The following is a 19,316-nucleotide window of genomic DNA, read 5'->3' as shown; positions in this document are numbered from 1 at the left end:
TAGTCATTTCTACAAAAAAGACATACAAATGGTCAACAGGTACATAAAAAGATGCTCAATATCACTAATCATCAGGAAAAAATGCAAATCAAAACCTCAATGAAATATCACTTCACACCTGTTAGGATGGCTATTAACAACAACAACAACAACAACAAAAATAAGTGTTGGTGAGGATACGGAGAAATTCTGAAACTTGTATGCTGTTGGTGCGAATGTAAATGGGTGCACCCACCATGGAACACAGTATGGAGGTTCCTCAAAAAATTAAAAATAGAACTAAAATACAATCCAGCAATCCCACTTCCGGGTATATATCCAGAAGAACTGGAATTGGGATCTGGAAGAAATACGTGTATTCCCTTGTTCATTGCAGCATTATTTACAATAGCAAAGACATGGAAACAACCTAAATGTCCACTGACAGATGAATGGATAAAGAAAATGTGTATAAATACAATGGAATATTATTTGGCCTTAAAAAAGAAGAAAATCTTTTTTTTTGCTACAATAAAAACTTGGAAGACACTATGCTAAGTGAAATAAACCAAACACAGAAGAACAAATACCACATGAGAATTTGTAGAATACTAAATGGGAATTTATATCAGGCATCTAACACAGTCAAACTCATAAAAGCCGAGTAGAATCATGTTTACCAAGAGGCTAGGAGGAGGGGTAACTGGGGAGATGTTCATCAAGTGTATACAGTTTCACTTATGCAGGATGAGTAAGTCCTATACATCTACTGTACAGCATAGTGCATACAGTTTTCAATACTGTATTAGATATTTAAAATTGATTAAGATGCTAGATCTTATGTTGAATGTTATTATCAAAAGAGAAAAAGGAGGGAGGAAATTTCTAGAGGTGATGGTTAAGTTTAGAGCATTGTATATGGTGATGGTTTAATGGTGTACACTTATTTTCAAACTCATCAAGGTGCATACATTAAATATATACAGCTTTACTGGGTATTATATGTAAGTGATGAATCACTAAATTCTACTCTTGAAACCAACATTTCACTATATGTTAACTAACTAGAATGTAAATAAAAAATTGAGGCACCTGGGTGGCTCGGTTGGTTAAGTGTCTGCCTTTGGCTCAGGTCATGATCCCAGGGTCCTGGAATCAAGCCCTGCATTGGGCTCCCTTCTCAGCAGGGACCCTGCTTCTCCCTTTCCTCCCCACTCATGCTCTCTCTTGCTATCTCTGACTCTCTCAAATAAATTCTTTAAAAAATTGATACTAAAAAACCCAACCAAACAAAAAATATGTACAACTTTTTTTATGTCAATCATACTTCAATTAAAAAAAATTAACCAAGGAAGCTAAGGACTTGTACACTGAAGACCACAAAACATTGCTCAAAGAAATTAAAGACACAAACGCAAAATTGTCCCATATTCATGGACTGGAAGACAATACTGTTAAAATTTACATACTACCTAAAGTGATCTACAGATTTAATTCAATTCCTATCAAAATCCCAACAGTATTTTTATAGGGATAGAAAAAAAATCCTAAAATTCATATGGAACCACAAGAGACCCCAAATAGCCAAAGAAATCTTGAAAAATAACAATACTGGAGACCTCACACTTCTTAATTTCAAAACATATTACAAATCTATAGTAATCAAAACAGTAAACTACCATAAAGACAGTTATATAGACCAATGGAACAGACTAGAACCCAGAAATAAACCCACACATATACAGTCAACTGATCAATAGAGAGGCAAGAAACACAATGGGGATAGTTCCTTCAACAAATGGTGTTGGGAAAAGTTGGTATCCACGTGCAAAATAATAAAATTGGACTCTTATTTTATATCACATACAAAAATCAACTCAAAATGTTATTAAAGTCTTAAACATAAAATCTGAAACTCTAAAATTCACAGAACAAAACATAGGTAGGAGAAAAGCTTCATGACATTGCCTTGTCAATTTCTTGAATATTACATTGGAAGCACAGGCAGCAAAAGCAAAGTGGGACTGTATCAACTGAAACACTTGTGTACAGCAAAGGAAACAATTAGCAAAGTGAAAAGGCAACCTACAGAATGGCAGAAAATATTTAGAAACCATCTATCTTATTAGAGGTTAATACCCAAAATATATAAGGAACTCTTACAACCCAACAGCAAAAAGACAACTCAATTTTTAAAAATGGGCAAAAGACCTAAATAGACATTTTCCCAAAGAATACATGTAGGAAATAAGTTGATAAGGATGTAGACAAATTGGAATTCTTGCACACTGTTGGGAGAATGTAAAATGTACAGCTGCTATGGAGAACAGTATAAAGGTCCTGCAAAAAATTAAAAATAGAACTACTATATGGTCCAGCAATCCCACTTCCAGATATTTATCCAAAAGAATTAAAATCAGAATATTTTAATACATTTGTTGCAACACTGTTCACAATAGCCAAGAGGTGGAAACATCCATCATGGATGAATGGATAAAGAATATGTGGTATACACATATACAACGGAATATTATTCAGCCAGAAAAAGGAAGGAAATCTGGTCATATGCTACAACATGAGTGAATCTTGAGTGCACTATGCTAAGTGAGATAAGCCAGTAACAGAAGGACAAATACTACATGATTTCACTTGTATGTTGTATCTGCAGTAGTCAAACTCATTGAAGCAAAAAAAATGGTGGTTGTCAGGGACTGAGAGGAGAGGGAAATGGGAAGCTGCTGTTCAATGTTTATAAAGTTCAGTCATGCAGGATGAAAAAGTTCTAGAGATCTGCTATACAACACTGTGCCTGCAGTTAACAATATTGCAATGTACACTTAAGATTTTGTTAAGAGGGTAGATCTCAAGTTACATGTTTTACTACTATAAAAAAAGATGGAGGAAAAAATCTCTATATGTTAGCTGGAATAAATTATATCCTTTATAGTTTAATGGAACTTTAGAAGAATTCAGACAGAAGCAGCACAAGTGAAGAGACAGAAAATAGAGCCCACTTAAATAAGTTAACCACTGAAACATAAATAAATATATTAAACACTATGATAAGCAAGAGACTCTATGTCTCAAAGAGTTTAGGAGCTAGATTTCACATATTTAGCATTTAACTATACTTGTATCTTAAAGGCAAAGGCACAGATTAACTGACCTATGATTCACTTAAGTAAATTCAAGTGATCTAGAGTTTTGGCTCTGAAATACTTAACATAAAAGCATCGTCAAATTAAATAACTGTAGAAAGGAGTATGTGGAACATACTACAAGTTTCTCACCAAGTAGGAAATATCCATACTAAGATCGTTCGCTTTGATATGAACACTTTTAAAAAATCAAGAAGACTTCTGGTCGAGGTGGCTTGGTCACTTCTTGCTTGGATGCATCTTCTCTACTCCAAACACACACACACCACACCCACACACACATCCATATACATGGGTATATATGTATTTATCAACAATACACATATATATTCATATATGTAAAGGTATGCACAAAGATACAGCTAGGCTCAAAAACAAGATAAACATTTCTATGAAACAGAAAAACAGATACTCCAAGTGATAATACAAGATGAAACTTCCTGGCATCCTTCTGCAATATACAGTATTATTTTGTATGTTTTGAACTTTATATAAATAGTATTATATTGTATGCACTCTTCTGCAGGTATCTGTTTTAAATGTTTAAAAAGGAGACTATTTTTTTAGAATAGTTTTAGATTTACAGAAAAACTGAGAAGACAGTACAAAGAGTTCCCATATACTCCACACCCAGTTTCCCCTATTATTAACATCTTACATTACTATGGTGCATTTGTTAAAATCAATGAATGAATAGTGATACCTCAAAGTCCATACTTTATTTAGATTTCCTTAGTTTTTCCCTAACGTCCATTTTCTGTTCCAGGATTCCATCCAGAGTACCACAGTACATTTAGTTTTCATGTGTCTTTAGGTTCCTCTTTGGTTGTGGCAGTTTCTCAGACTTCCCTTGTTGTTTAAAAATCTTGGCAGTTTTGAGGAGTACTGGTCAGGTATTTTGTAGGATGGCCCATTACTAGAATTTTGTTGTTGTTGCTGTTTTTCTCATGGTTAGATTGGGGTTATGGATTATGAGAAGGAAGACCAGAGAGGAAAATGCATTTTTGATCCCATTACATCAAGCATGCATGCTATTGACATGATTAATGACTGTTGACGCTGGCCTTGATTACCTAGCTGAGGCAGTGTTAGCTTTCTACACTGTAATATTACTCTTTTTTCCTGCCTTTCCATACTGTACTGTTTGAAAGTCACTCAAGAGCTCATAACTAAGGAGTGGAAGTTATGCTCCCCTAGTTTGAGATGGAGCTTCTATATAAATTATTTAGAATTCTTCTGGGTGGGATATTTGCCTTCTCTCCCCCAGTTATTAGGTTTACTCAATCATTTTATTATCAGTATGGAGTCATAGCTATTTATTCTATACTTTAGGTTATAATCCAATATTAATTTACCTAAGTTTGTTGCACAAATTGTTCCAGTTTTGGTCACTGGAAACTCAGTTGGCTCCTGTGCTCCTTTGACATATACCCAACGTTTTTATGTTGGTATTTCCAGCACTTTTCTACTTTCTGTCACTACAAAATCCTCAAGTTTCATCTTGTATATTTCCTGCCCCAGTACTAGAATCAGTAATTTCTCTAAGGAGCCCTGGTTATTTTTATATATATAGAGAGAGAGAGAGAGAGTGCGAGCCAGGGTTGGGGGGGCGAGGACAGGGGCAGAAGGAGAGGGGGAGAGAGAGAGTCCTAAGCAGGCTCCATGCTCAGCACAAAGCCTGATGCAGGGCTCAATCTCATGACCCCAAGATCATGACCCAGGCCGAAATTGAGTTGGATGCTTAACCAGCTGAGCCACCCAGGTGCCCCCTTGGTTCTTTCATTAGAGAATGGTATTACAAACTAAGATTTGGGTGCTGAACATGCTTGTTGCTACTGGAGTATCACCTCATTTAGATCCTCTCGGCTGACAGAGAAAAAATTTATTATGTTTATATGTTTATACTAACCTGTGTTAGTATAATATACATAACTATATTTTATATCTAACTCTTAATAACTATGTTAAGTTAAACATGATTTCATACTGATGTCTCTAACTCTAAACCATTAAATGGATCATTCTAGCTTCTTTCCTTTGCTTATCTGTAAATTCCACCAGTGAGAAAGCTGGCTCCCACCATCTGCCATCCATTTACTTAATTGCTCCATCTCATTATACATATATATCAGTATCAGGATTGCTAACCAGTACCCCCATGAGACACAACCTTATTAACTAGGGTACAGTGAACAGTGATTATGTGCAGTTCTGTTTTTAGTCTTCTAGACTCCACATATTTCCAAAGATACTTAAGTCAGTACTTTTCACCCCCCATACCTTCACTGAGGTTGCTTCACATATTTGTAACACAGATTCTCTTGTCATAGTCTGCATTCTTTCCTGGGGTTCCCCCACCTCTCAAATGATTTTTTAATATTTGTGTAATTAAGGGTCACTCTTTATTAAGCTGTACAGTTTTATGGGTTTTGACAAATGTGTATCTTGCATCCACTATTACATTATCATATAGAATAAGTTTGCTACCTTAAAAATCCCATGCTTCACCTATTCCTCTTTCCCAACCCCCTAAACTCCTGGCAACCATTGATTATTTACTATATCTATGTTTTTGTGTTTTCTGGAATGTCATATAATTGGAATTACACAATATGTAGTCTTTTCATACTGGTTTTCACTTATTAATATACTTATAGTTCCTCTATGTCTTTCTGTAGCTTGCCAGATCATTTCTCTTAACTGATTAATTATATTCCACTGTATAGCTGCAGCTCAGGTGAATGTACCCATTCATCTATTGAAGGACATCCTGATTGCTTCCAGTTTTTGGCAATTATGAGTAAAACTATTATAAACATTCACATGCTGGTTTTTGTATAAATATTGGTTTTCAAATAAATTGGGCAAATAACTAAAAGTGTAACTTCTGGATTATATGGCTAAACAATGTTTAGCTTTGCAAGACTGCCAAACTGACTTCAAAGAAGTTGTACCATTTTGGATTCTCAACAGCAGTGAATGAGTTCCTGTTGCTCAGCATCCTCAATAGCATTTGGTATTGCCAGTTTTATTGCGAATTTTAGCCATTCTAATAGGTGTGTAATGGTATCTCACTGTTGTTTTATTTTGTAATTCCCTGATGACAAATGGTGATGAGTTCCTTTTCATACGCTTATTTGACATGTATATAACTTTCTTTTTGAGGTGTCTGTTCTTATATTTTGCCCATTTTTTAATTGGGTTGTTTGTTTTACTACTGTTGAGTTTTAGGAGGACTTTGTATATTTTGGATACAAGTCCTTTATTAGACATGTTTTGCAAATTTTTTTTCTAGTCTGTAGCTTGTAATTTTCTTAAAAGTGTCTTTCACATACCAGAAGTTTATAAATTTAACAAAGTCTGATTTGTCAATTTTTTTTCTTTCACAAATCATGCTTTTGGTGTTGTATCTATAAATGTATCACCAAACACAAGGTCATTTAGATTTTCTGTTTTCTTCTAGAAGTGTTATAGTATTGTGTTTAACATTTAGATCTATGATCTATTTTGAGTTAATTTTTTAATTAACATATAATGTATTATTTGTTTCGGGGGTACAGGTGTGTGATTCATCAGTCTTACACAATTCAAAGTACTCACCCATAGTACATACCCTCCCCAATGTCCATCACCCAGCCACCCCACCCCTCCCACCCCCCTCCACTCCAGCAACCCTCAGTGTGTTTCCTGAGATTAAGAGTCTCTTACGGTTTGTCTCCTCTGGTTTCATCTTGTTTCATTTTTCCCTCCCTTCCCTTATGATCCTCTGTCTTGTTTCTCAAATTCCTCATATCAGTGAGATCACATGATACCTGTCTTTCTCTGATTGACTTATTTCACTTAGCATAATACACTCTAGTTCCATCCATGTCATTGCAAATGGCAAGATTTCATTTTTTGATGGCTGTATAATATTCCATTGTAGATATATACCACATCTTCTTTATCCAAGAATGTAAGATCTGTGTTTAGATTCCTATTCTACATGTGGATAACCAGTTAGTTATTTTAGCACAATTTCCTGAAAAGCCTGTCTTTCCTTCATTGAATTGCCTTTGCTCTCTTGTCAAAGATTAGTTCATTATATTTGTGTGAGCTTATTTCTGGAATCTCTATTCTGCTCCATTGATCTACATGTCTTTTTTTTTTTTTTTAACCAACACCACCCTTCTTGATTATAGTAAATCTTAAAGTTGGGTAGTATCAGTCCTCCAACTTTATTATTCTTCAGTATTGTGTTGGATATTCTGGGTCTTTTGTTTCTCCATATAAACTTATAATCAGTTGGTCTATATCCACAAAATAGCTTGCCAGGATTTTACTGGGATTGTGTGGAATCTACAAATCAGTTTGGGGAAGAATTGACATCTTAACAATATTAGGTCTTCCAATCCATTAACATAGGCTATCTCTGCATTTATTTATGATCTTCTTTAATTTTTCAGCAGAGTTTTATAGTTTTCTGTGTATAGATCCTGTACATATTTTGATAGATTTATACCTAAGTATTTTACTTTTTGTATGCTTTTATAAAACAGTATTGGGTTTTAAATTTCAATTGTTCATTTCTTGGTAGAAAGAAAAGCATTTGGCTTTTGTATATAAACCTTGTATTCTCCAACCTTGCTATATTCCACTTATTAGTTCCAATAGTTATTTTACATTGTTGTTGATTCTTGGGATTTTCTACATGGACATACATGTCATCTGTGAAAAAAGACAATTTTATTTTCTCCTTCTCAATCTGTGCGCTTTTTCTTTTCTTATTTTACTGCACTAGCTAGCATTTCCAGTACAATACTGAAAAGAAGTAGGGAGGTGAGTACATCCCTGCCTTATTCCCGATCAAAGGGGAAAGCACCCAGTTTCTCACCATTAAGTACAATGTTAGCTGTAGGGTTTTGTAGATATTCTTTAGCAAATTGAGGAAGTTTCCTTCTATTCCTAGTTTGATGAGAGTTTTTTGTTATGAATGGTTTTTGGATTTTGTCAAATGCCTTTTCTATATCAACTGAAATAATGGTATAATCTTTCTTCTTTAGTTTGTTGATGTGGTGGATTATATTAATTGATTTTCAAATGTTGAATCAGCCATAGATACCTAGAATAAATCCTACCTGATCAAGGTACATAATATTTTGATACATTGTTGGATGTGATTTCCTAATATTTTGATTTTTCAAACAAAATGTTTTAATCAAATATTTTTATTTTCCTAAAATTTAGGATTTTTGCATTTATGATCATGAGAGATACTGGTCTGTAGTTTTTCCTTATTCAATGATTTTATCTGGTTTTGATATTAAGCTAAGGCTGGTTTCATAAAATGAGTTAGAAAGTGTTCCCTGTTTCTATTTTGTAGAAACGATTGTAGAGAATAGGTATCATTTTATGATTCCATTTTCACCCTTCTCAGCATATCAACTATACTTCATTTTGTAATTTTTAGTTGTCACCTTAGAGTTTACAATATTCATTTACAACTAATCTAAGTCCACTCTCAACATTATACCACTTCACAGGTAGTACAGATAACTTATAACAGTTATATACACCAAATAATTCCTCCCTCCTACCCTTAAAACATTCCTGTTTTATAACATTCATTTACCCATATGCTATAATTGCCTAACATATTGTTATTACTTTGAACAGTTATCTTTTAAATCATTTAAAAATGAGAAAATAAAAGATTTTATTTTACCTTCATGCATTCTTTCTCCCATACTCTTCTTTAAAGAGATCTGATTTTCTGACCTATATCATTTTCCTTCTCTCTGGAAAACCTTTTTTTTGAAAAATAAATATTTCTCATAAGGCAGATTTACTGCTGACAAATTCCCTCAGTTTTTGTTTGTCTGACAAAGTCTTTATTTTTTGTTCACTTCTGAAGGACTGTTTTGCTGGATACATATTTCTAGGCGAGTGTTTTTTTTTTCTTTCAATACTTTACACTCTTCTCTTCTTGCTTGTATGGTTTCTGATGAGAAATTCAATGTAATTCTTATTGTTCTTCTATAGGTAAAGTGTTTTTTCTGGGTGTTTTCAAGATTTTCTCTTTGTCTCAGTTTTCTGTGTTTGAACATGATATGCTTAGGTGTATTTTGGGGGTATTTATCCTGGTTGGTATTGTCTTTCTAGATCCTGGATCTGTGGTCTGGTGTCTGTCATTAATCTTGGAAAATTCTCATTCATTCCTACTTCAACTATTTCTTCTGTTCCTTTTCTTTATTCTCCTTCTGGTATTCCAATGGCATGTATGTTAGAGCATTTGAAATTGTCTTAGTTCTTGGATATTATTTTCCATTCTTTACAGTCATTTTTCTCTTTGCATTTCAGTTTGGGAAGTTTTTATTGACATGTCTTCAAGCATACTGATTCTTTCCTTGGCCACTCCCCAGTTTGCTGATGAGTGTATCAAAAGCACTTCTTTTTAGTGTTTCTGATTTCTTGTATCTCCTTCTGATTCTGAGTTTCCATCTATCTGTTTACATTACCCATCTGTTCTTGCATATTGTATATTTTCTCTAATAGATTCTTTAGCAAATTAATCATAATTATTTTAAATTCCATATAGCTGGTAATTCCAAAACCTACATAGCTTGAGTTTGGTTCTGATGCTTCCTTTGTCTCTTCAGAGTGTGGTTTCTCTTTTAGCATGCCTTGTGATTTTTTTTTTTTTTTTGGAAGCTGGACATGATGTATAAGTTAAGAGGAACTAAGGTAAACAGGGCATTAGTATAAGGTTTTATGTTAATCTGGCCAGGAGTTGGCTGTGTTTAGTGTTTACTCTAGCTGTAGGTGTCAGAGGTTTCAATTTCTTCTAATGTCCTTGTTTTTTCTCCCGTTTTTTTAGGTTTCCCTAAAAACTCCATAAATAGAGCCTGAGCCTTGCAAGTCTTCCAGCTGTAATCCATAGTTATTGTATCAAAGCCCTATTGATGTGATGGGAAAGTGTGGGGCAAGGGAAACATTCTGTAATCTCATAATTAAGTCTCAAGCCTTTTAGTGTGCCTGTGTCCTCAGCCTATAACCTTCACAAGTGTTTCACAGCTTTCTTATTTTATCTCTTTCTCTCTTAGATGAGATAGGAAGGCTAGAGTCATCTGGAGTTGGATAATTTCCCTTCTAACAAGCTGGAGAAGGATTTGGTAAAGTTGTTTCACTTGCTCGGTGTCCCTTTGTTAGGTAGATGCTCTGTATATATTTCAAAATGATTACTTTTCCCTTCTCCATGCCAGGAACAGGAGATTGTTTCTTGGCCCTTCCCCTTGAGAACCTAGTGGAATTCCTAGAGTTAAAAGTAATGTAAATGTGAGGACCCTCATAGACTGAGGCCCCTAGAGTTTGTCAAACAATCTACACTCTGCTTCCAGAAATTTGTCAAGGTTACCACTTGTCCCTACCAGTTCATGGCTCCAGTGTTTTTTGTTCCTGATAAGCAGATCTGGGCTGTGATTCTCTGTAATCGCCTGTCTCTCCAGATTTTGGGGTTGCAGTTTACTTTGTGACTTCAGTTCTCTGATGGGTCCAAGAAAAGTCATTGCTGTTTCCTTTGTTCAGCTGTTTTTCTTGTTATAAGACAAGAGTGACAACTTCCAGGCACTTTACATGATGGAGCTGAAAACAAGTAGCTTCTTTCATTCAATATTGTTTGTGAGTTTCATGCATGTTGATACCTGTAGTTCTATTTTATTCATTTTCTATACTGCACAGTGTTCTGTTTTATGAATATACCATGCTTTATCCATTCTCCTGCTAATGAACAAATGTGTTGTTTATAAACAATGCTACAGTGAGTATCTTTATAATCTCTTAATGTGCATGTGTAAGAGTTCCTCTAGGACAGATGCCTAGGAGTGGGACTGTTGACTTTTAGTGTATGAGCATCTTCTATTTTACTAGGAATTGCCACAATGTTCATAAAAGTGATTGTCTTCATTTATATTCATCCAGCAGCACGTTAGAATTCTTACTACTCTGTATGTTCACCAATACTTGGCAGTGTCAGGCCTTTAAAGGTATGCCAACTTCCTGGGTATTAAATAGTTTTTCACTGTAGTTATATTTAGCATTTCTTTGATCACTAATAAGGCTTCATAGTTAATTGGCTATTCATGTTTTCTCCCCCATGAATTGCCTGTTCACATCTTCTGGTCATTTTTATTGGGTTGTTTGTATACTTCTTATTGGTTTGTAGGGAAAGATTTCCTTAAAATGACTCAAAAAGCACAAACCATCAAATAAAATACTGATGGCCTGATTACATTAAAATGAAAGGGGCACGTATAGAATGGAGCACTGGGTGTTATATGCAAACAATGAATCATGGAACACTACATCAAAAACTAATGATGTAATGTATGGTGATTCACGTAACATAATAAAATTAAAAAAATTTAAAAATTAAAAAAATGAAAGACTTCTGCTTAACAAAAGACATCAGAAATAATGTTTAAAAGATAAGCCATGCACTGGATGAATATATTTGCTAAATAAGCAACATGTGTTTATATCCATAATTTAAAAAGAATTTCTTGGGGCACCTGGGTGGCTCAGTCGGTTAAACATCTGACTCTTTATCTCAGCTCAGGTCTTGATCTCAGGGTCCTTAGTTCAAGCCCATGTTGGGCTAGATGCCGATGCGTGGAGCCTATTTAAATTTTTTTTTTCTGTAAATAATATGACAAACTAAACAATCAAATAATGGGCAAAGAAATGGAACAGGCAAAACACACAAGATTACTGAAAGGCTAACAAATGTATGATTACAAGCATAACTTCATTGCAAATCAGAAACATGCAAATTAAATCAATGAGATACCTTTAAACATTTTATACTGGCAAAAATAGTAAGTCCAATACTAAAGAGTCTTGGCAAGGATTGAAAGAAATTTCTGAAACCCTGCTCATGGAGTTGAATATATACATACCCTATATCACAGTAATTCCACTCCTAGGAATGTAATCTAGAACAGTAATTCTTAAAATGTCACTCTTAGACCAGCAGCATCAGCATCTCATGAGAACTTGTTGGAAATGCAAATTCTCAGGCCCTACTCCAGGTCTACTGAATAAGAAATTCTGAAGGTGGAGGCCGGCAATCTGTTTTTAACAAGACTTCCAGGTGATTCTGATGCATACTAACATTTGAGAATCACTGCAATAGGACAACATTTTTCCAACATTTTTGACTGAAATCTATAGGAAGAAATGCATTTTACATTCTGACCCACATACATAATCATACACACACACACACACACACACACACACACACACACACAAAACCAAACCAAAAGCTCTTTCCAGAAACAGTAATCACCGTTTAGAATATTTTCTATTCTATTCCATTTTGTTTCATTAAAAAAATTGCTTGTTGTGACCTACTAATTCCAACCTAAAGTTTCGATAACTGTCCTAGAGAAGCTCTTGTACATATACAGCAGGAGATATGTACAATGCTTGTTGCAGAATTGTCTGTAATAGCAAAAATAAAAAGAAAATATCTTTAGGAGAATGGATAAATTATAGCATATTTCTACAATGGAATACTACATAGTTCCTTATATTATTAAAATAAGTTTCAAAAACATGTATATTGAGTCAAAAAGCAAGTTGTAGAAGGATATATAGAGTATGATATCATCTAAATAGTTTTAAAATATGTAAAACTATGTTGTTTATGAATACATAAATATGTAGTAAAAATATAAAAGCATGCATCAGAATGATAAGTAGCAAATTCAGGATAGTAGTTACCTCTGGAGAGGAGATAGGGAAATGGGATTGGTGAGGTTTACATGGAAGTCTTCAGGTGTATCTATAAGGCTCTCTTATTTTCCTAATTAAGCTGCCCTTGAACTAACAGCAAGAATATATTAGAATTGCAATCACTCAAAGGAAACTGCTTTAATATCCCTCATCTACAATGCATTTTTTTAAAATTCAGGGATAGCCAGAAGCTGACATTATTTTGTTTTTTAAATTAAACACAACCAAGTATATGCTCCAGGGGCTTGTGTTGCCTCTTTGAGTGACATGACAATAAAGTTTTCCATTCTGGATGTAACATATACCAATAATGTGAAATAATGATGTGCTCAATAAAACAAGGATTGTTTACCACTCTACTTATATATTTGTCAATTTCTCAAGACTTAGACACTTTCACTTTGCCGCTTAGTATCAGCAATTTAAAGTCATGTCGTATGAAAGCCAGGTGGAGCATTCTAAAGAAAAAAAACTCATGTAATAACAGTAAACCCTACTCACAGCCAGGTGGACAATTATTTATTGACTAACTGCAGAGGCACTATGGCTACCTGATAGGGTGGTCCTACAAATATTACTTGATTTATTACTAGCCTAGGAAACTGGAGGCTAGTTTTCCTTCAATTCAGGACCTCTAGTAGATATGGACTAGAGTCTCATCAAGATTTCTTTAAAATTCTAAGGGTAGCTTAGGACCTTAGGAAACCACAAAGAACATCATAGGAAATATGCTACTTATATAGTATGCAGAGAATTAATAGTCAAAGTCACGGAAAAACACAATCACAGTGCCGATGTCACGATTCCTTGGTATAATCAAAGCTAATTTAAAAGTATTAATTTAGGTAGAGGTAAAGAAAAATGAAAACAACCCATGTTTTTTTTTTTTCTTGGTTTGGCCTATACCTTGTTTGGCTCCCCTGGATTATATGAAGAAAACATAGGAATTTTTCGGATCTCTTCCTCTGACAAACGATTTCTCTGGATCTCATCTTCTGGGACAAATTCTATTGGCTGCGTCAGCTTCTTAGGCCCAGTCCAACACTGCTCAGGTGAATTATCAATAACTTTTGCCACATGGAGACTGGGACCTTTACCCTGTGCTGCCTGTTTTCCCTTGTCCTGGAGTAATGACGGGTTCTCAGCTGTGCCACTATCTCCCACTGATGTAGCTGAGACCAGTGAGTGGGAAGCAAAGGGTTCACCTCTCATAAGTTGGAACTCTTCAAGACGTTTTTTCATTATCATCTCTTGGTAAAAACTTTCCAGGTTGTTCATGGGATCACCTTTGTTCTTCTTTTGGGGTTCATCTAGATCAAGACAAAGAGATAGGGAAGTTCTACAAAGCCTACCAACACAACCTTTGACAAATAAATAAAAATCAAATCTTGGATCTCGGATACAGAAACTGCTGGGGCAAGTTTGACAAATGACAATAGTATACAGCTATTTTAATGTAGTGCATCTCAAGCAAGGCTGGAACTATGGTGAAGCAAGTGAGGCACCTCAGGTGCAAAATTTAAGGAGGTGCTCACTCTCAGAATCATGCAAGTACATGCACCTAACTGATAAAGACATTAAAAATGTAACTAGTATGGCATTATCCCACTTGACAAAATTAATAATAATCCTTTTAGTATCAGCTGCTATGGAGTTCATATTCAAATGGCTCTGATTATCTCAGAGATATCTTTTTATACTTGGCTGTTCAATGCAGAATCTAAACCAGGCTTTGGCTGTTATACCTGTTAAGTCTCTTTGATTTTAAAACAGTGCCCCTTCTTTTCCACCCCTCCAACTCATTTTTTTCTCCATCCCATTGAATTATTAGAGGAACCACATCATTTGTTCAGAGAACAAATGAAATTTGACTGATTATTCCTCATGTTATTGTTTAACTTGTTCCTCAATCCCCTCTATCTCTTACAAACTGGCAGTTAAAATTAGAGCTATGCTATCTAATATAATAGTCACTGGCCACACAAATCTATTTAAATTAATGTTTTAGATGCCAGTTCCCCAATTAAACTAGTCACATTTCAAATGCTCGACAGCCATATGTGGCTAGTGGATACCATAATGGGCAGAATACATAGAAACCATTTACATCATTGTGGAAAGTTGCATTACGATAGTGCTGATCTAGAGGTTTGATTAGATTCAGGTTCAATATTTTAGGCAACAATCATCCATAGATAGATGTGTACTTCCTATTACATCATGTCATAAGACACATAATGTTTGGTGGTCCCACTTTAATGACGCTAAAGTTGATCAGATTCAGGTGGTGGTAGTCTGATCCCTCCATTATAAGTTTTCCCATTCACCTAATGGGTTTTGTATCCATTGATGACCATTGCCTAGATCTGTTAATTTATTGAGTTGTAAAATGGAGCTCCCCTAATTCTATTATTATTTTGTATTTATTAATCCTATTATTTCTTTCGTGTTTGTTATCTGGAATTCTATAATGAACTTACCGTCAACTATTTGGTTTCCCCATATACAGTTCATACAGGAAAGGCAGGACAAATGCTTGATTTTTTCCCAGTATTTACCAACTATGACAGTAGTGAGTTGGTACCTTAGAAATTTCCAATGGTGACCAATGATTATTTTTAGTATGATTGTGAGATCATTTTCATATGTTTGATGTGTTTCAATTAAATGTAATATTTATTCTTTTTAGTGGACAAATTATCCTACTTGGGACCAGTAAGTCCCTTCAGATTGGCTCCTGTGTTGCTTTCCAGTTTTTTGGCACAGCAAGATGTCACAAGTTCATTTTGAATATTTCCTGACTCAAACCTGATTATCTCTCCAAGGACCCCTGGCTCCTTTTAATGGGAAATAGTATTTAGAAACCACAGTGTGTTGCTAGGTGTGTTCATAGCTGTTGAGCTGTTGCTTCTAGGCCTTTTCAGTGGACAAAGCTAGGAAATTCTTTTAAAAGAAAAATAAATCATGAGTTCATACTGGTATTTCCACTTTAAATTTAAGATTACAAGGTTTTTACTCAAACTCCTTGATTTTAGACTTATATCTCTTTTCACATATGCTTAAAATATTGGCTCAATGATATTAACAAAATTATTTATTAGCTTTTTCCTATAACATATTTATAGAATTTTAAAATGTCAGTAACAATACTAATGTAACTATTAATGATAAAACTACTGAATACAGTTTTATATGTCTTTGCAGTTATTTTTGTCCTTAAAATATATCCCATTAGGAATGTACAAATGTTGTTCTACAGTCACTTTACATAATTGGTTTTTTTCTGTATGGTTATGTTACCAACTTTATTTATAGTCAGGCTAATGTGCTTCAGATTACTTATGAATTTTAGGAACTGATTTTTTTCCTTTTTTAGTATTTTTTATATTATGCAGAACATTTCTATGAGTCTAAAGTGAAAACTGTGTTATACAGTACCTTCACAGAAGTCTCACCTCCACCTCTGTCCCCTTCATCCCATTCCTTTCCTTTTCCCTAAGTATAATTTTTATTAGGTTTTGACATTATGGTTCCATTATTTCTTTTTTGAAAATATAAGCAGATAGGTGTGCATACACAACACATATATGTGTTTATCTATGTAATTCATTATTTACACCCCTTTTCTATATAAAAGGTAACTTACTACAAACACTGTTCTCAACTTACATTTTTGCACTTAACAATATATCCTGGAGATAACATATTAACGTGTAGTCTTCCCCCTCCTCTTGATAGCTTCACAGTACTCTACTGTGTGGATGTACTAATTTATTCAACTACTCCCCTACTGAGGCACATTAGTGCTATATCCAGTCTTTTTTGCTTTTATGAATAATACCTTGACAAACAGCCTTGTGCATACAGGATTTTGTATTTTTCCAGTATGTCTTTGAAACAGATTACAAGAGGTGGCAGGGCTGAGACAAAGGGTAAATGTGTATGTAATTTTTCCTAATATTGTTAAATTCCACTCTGTAGTTATATTATTCTGCATTTCCACCAGCAAGGTATAAGAATATTTATAGAAGGATTTCTTAAGACCCCAAAAGCATTAACCTAAGGAAAATATTGACAAATTCAATTACATTACAATTTAAAACTTCTGTTCATTAAAAACATAATAAAGAGATAGAAAAGTCATAGAATGGGAAAAGGTATTTGCTGCACAAATAACTGGTAAAGAACCATTAAGAAAAGGGGCAGACAACTGAAAATATGCCTTTCACAAAAGAGGAAATATACATGGCTAATAAATATATGCAAAAATGTTCAACCATATTAGAATTCAGGGAAATGCTAATTAAGAAGGGGTTGGGATATTAATAGAAAACTGACATACTGGCAAAAAACTAAAAACACCAATATCACATGTCAGTGAAATTGTAGAGCAAATGGAACCCTCACATACATTGCTGGTAGGAATGTGCACCCATAGTGCAAATCACTATAACATTATCTACTGATGTTGAATATATGCTGGTAATATGACCAATCAGTTCCATTCCTACATATATACCCTAGAGAAGCTTAGGCATATGTGTACCAGGATAAAATAATTATAATGTTTAGATCAGTACTATTTATAGTAGCCTGAAACTGGCAAAAATATAAATGTCCATCTAAGAATCAATTATAAAATTGTAGTCAGTTTATATAATGAAATACTATATTCTAATGAAAGTCAACAAATTTTAGCTATATATGACCAAGTGGATAAATATTCTAATGTATACATTCAAAAATATATATTCAGTGACTATTAGGATTCAGATACTATTCTAGGTTCTTGGGATATATCAGTAAATAAAACAAAGATCCCTATCTTCATAGAGCTCAGTGAATTATACAGTATGTCAGAAGGTTATGAGTGCTATGAAAAGAAATATAGCAGTGTAATGGGTGATTGGAAGTGCTAGGGGGTTGTAGTAGTGGTAGATGCAATTTTAATGTTGGTCTTGGTAAGTCTTATTGAGAAAGTGACATTTGAGAGATATGACTTAAAGAAAGTGAGGGAATCTATCATGCTGATATTAGAGTGAGGGCCCCAAAGTGGGGACTATGTCTTAAAAAATTTAAAAAGTCTGAAATCATACAAACTATCTGACCACAATGGAATTACATTAGAGATCCACTGCTAGAAGAATTCTGAGAAAACATAAATATTTAGAAATTAAACAACACACTTCTAAATATCTCATAGGTCAAAGAACTCACAAAGGAAATTTAAAAAATATTTTCAACTAAATGAAGAGGAAAACACAGCATATCTAAATTTATAGATGTAACTAAAACAATGTTGAGAGAGAAATTTGCAGTTTTAAACACCTATATCAGAAAAGAATAATGTTTTTAAACCTATAATCTGAGCTTCCAAACTAAGGAAACTAGAAAAAGAGCAAACTAAACACAAAGCAAGGAAAAAGAAGAAAATAATAAAGATTAAGGAATAAATCAGTGCAAGAGAAAACAGAAAAATAGTAAAAAATCAATGAAACCAAAAGCCGATTCTTTGAAAAGTTTAACAAAATGGCAAACCCTTAGCTAGACCAACCACAAAAATAAGAGAGAAGACAAAAATGACTAAAATCAAGAATTAAAGATGGGGCATCATTACTGACACTATAGAAATGGAAATGATTATAGGGGATTATTATAAATAACTTTAGGCCAACAAATTAGAAAGCTTAGATGAATGGACAAAATTCATAGAAAGATACAAATTACCAAGCAGACTCAAAAATAAAGAGAATAGCTGAATAAACCTATAATAAGTCAGTTGAGTCAGTAATCAACAGTCTATCCACAAAGAAAAGTCCAATTCCAGATGTCTTCATTGGTAAATTCTACCAAATATTTAAAGAAATAATATCAATCATGCACAAACACTCTCAGAAAATAGAGGAGGGAATCTTTTCCAACTTATTCTATGATGTCAATACTAAACTGAAACCAAAGCTAAACAAAGACATCACAAACAAAGAAAACACAAATATACCTCATGAACAGACACAAAAATCCTTAACAAAACATTAGCAAGTCTGCCTAATTCATCAATATATAGAAATGATGATACACATGTAAGTGGAATTTATCCCAGAAATGAAAGATTGGTTTATCATCTAAAAAAAAATCAATGAATATAATACATCATATTGATAGATTAAAACATTAAACCACATGATCACTATTATAGGGAGTGTAGCAAAAGCATTAAACAAAATCCAACACCCATTCATGATTAAAAAAAAAAACTTCAATGAAGTAGGAATAGAAGGGAACAACTTCAGCCTGCATATGTTAGGCTGAATGACACCCACAAAATGCCCACATCCTAATTCCTGGAATCTATGAAAATGTTACACGGCAAAAGAGACTGTACAGATGTGATTAAATTACAGATCT

The 19,316-nt window shown here is 34.0% G+C and overlaps 1 protein-coding gene across 3 annotated transcripts in view; it reads right to left on the bottom strand.

Moving 5' to 3' along the window:
• RBM41 (RNA binding motif protein 41) overlaps nt 1-19,316 on the bottom strand; it is a 63,938-nt gene that overhangs the window by 9,245 nt on the left and 35,377 nt on the right. For all 3 annotated transcript variants that reach the window (XM_035725646.1, XM_027608524.2, XM_027608525.2), the window contains one exon: nt 13,818-14,221. In XM_035725646.1, the coding sequence (XP_035581539.1) occupies nt 13,818-14,221 (404 nt within the window). The remainder of the gene's footprint in view (nt 1-13,817; nt 14,222-19,316) is intronic.

The sequence above is a fragment of the Zalophus californianus genome, chromosome X, assembly GCF_009762305.2.
Source record: "Zalophus californianus isolate mZalCal1 chromosome X, mZalCal1.pri.v2, whole genome shotgun sequence".
Classification (NCBI taxonomy): Eukaryota; Metazoa; Chordata; class Mammalia; order Carnivora; family Otariidae; genus Zalophus; species Zalophus californianus.
The sequence above is the reverse complement of the archived record's forward strand: the minus strand, read 5'-3'. Positions and strand labels throughout refer to the sequence as shown.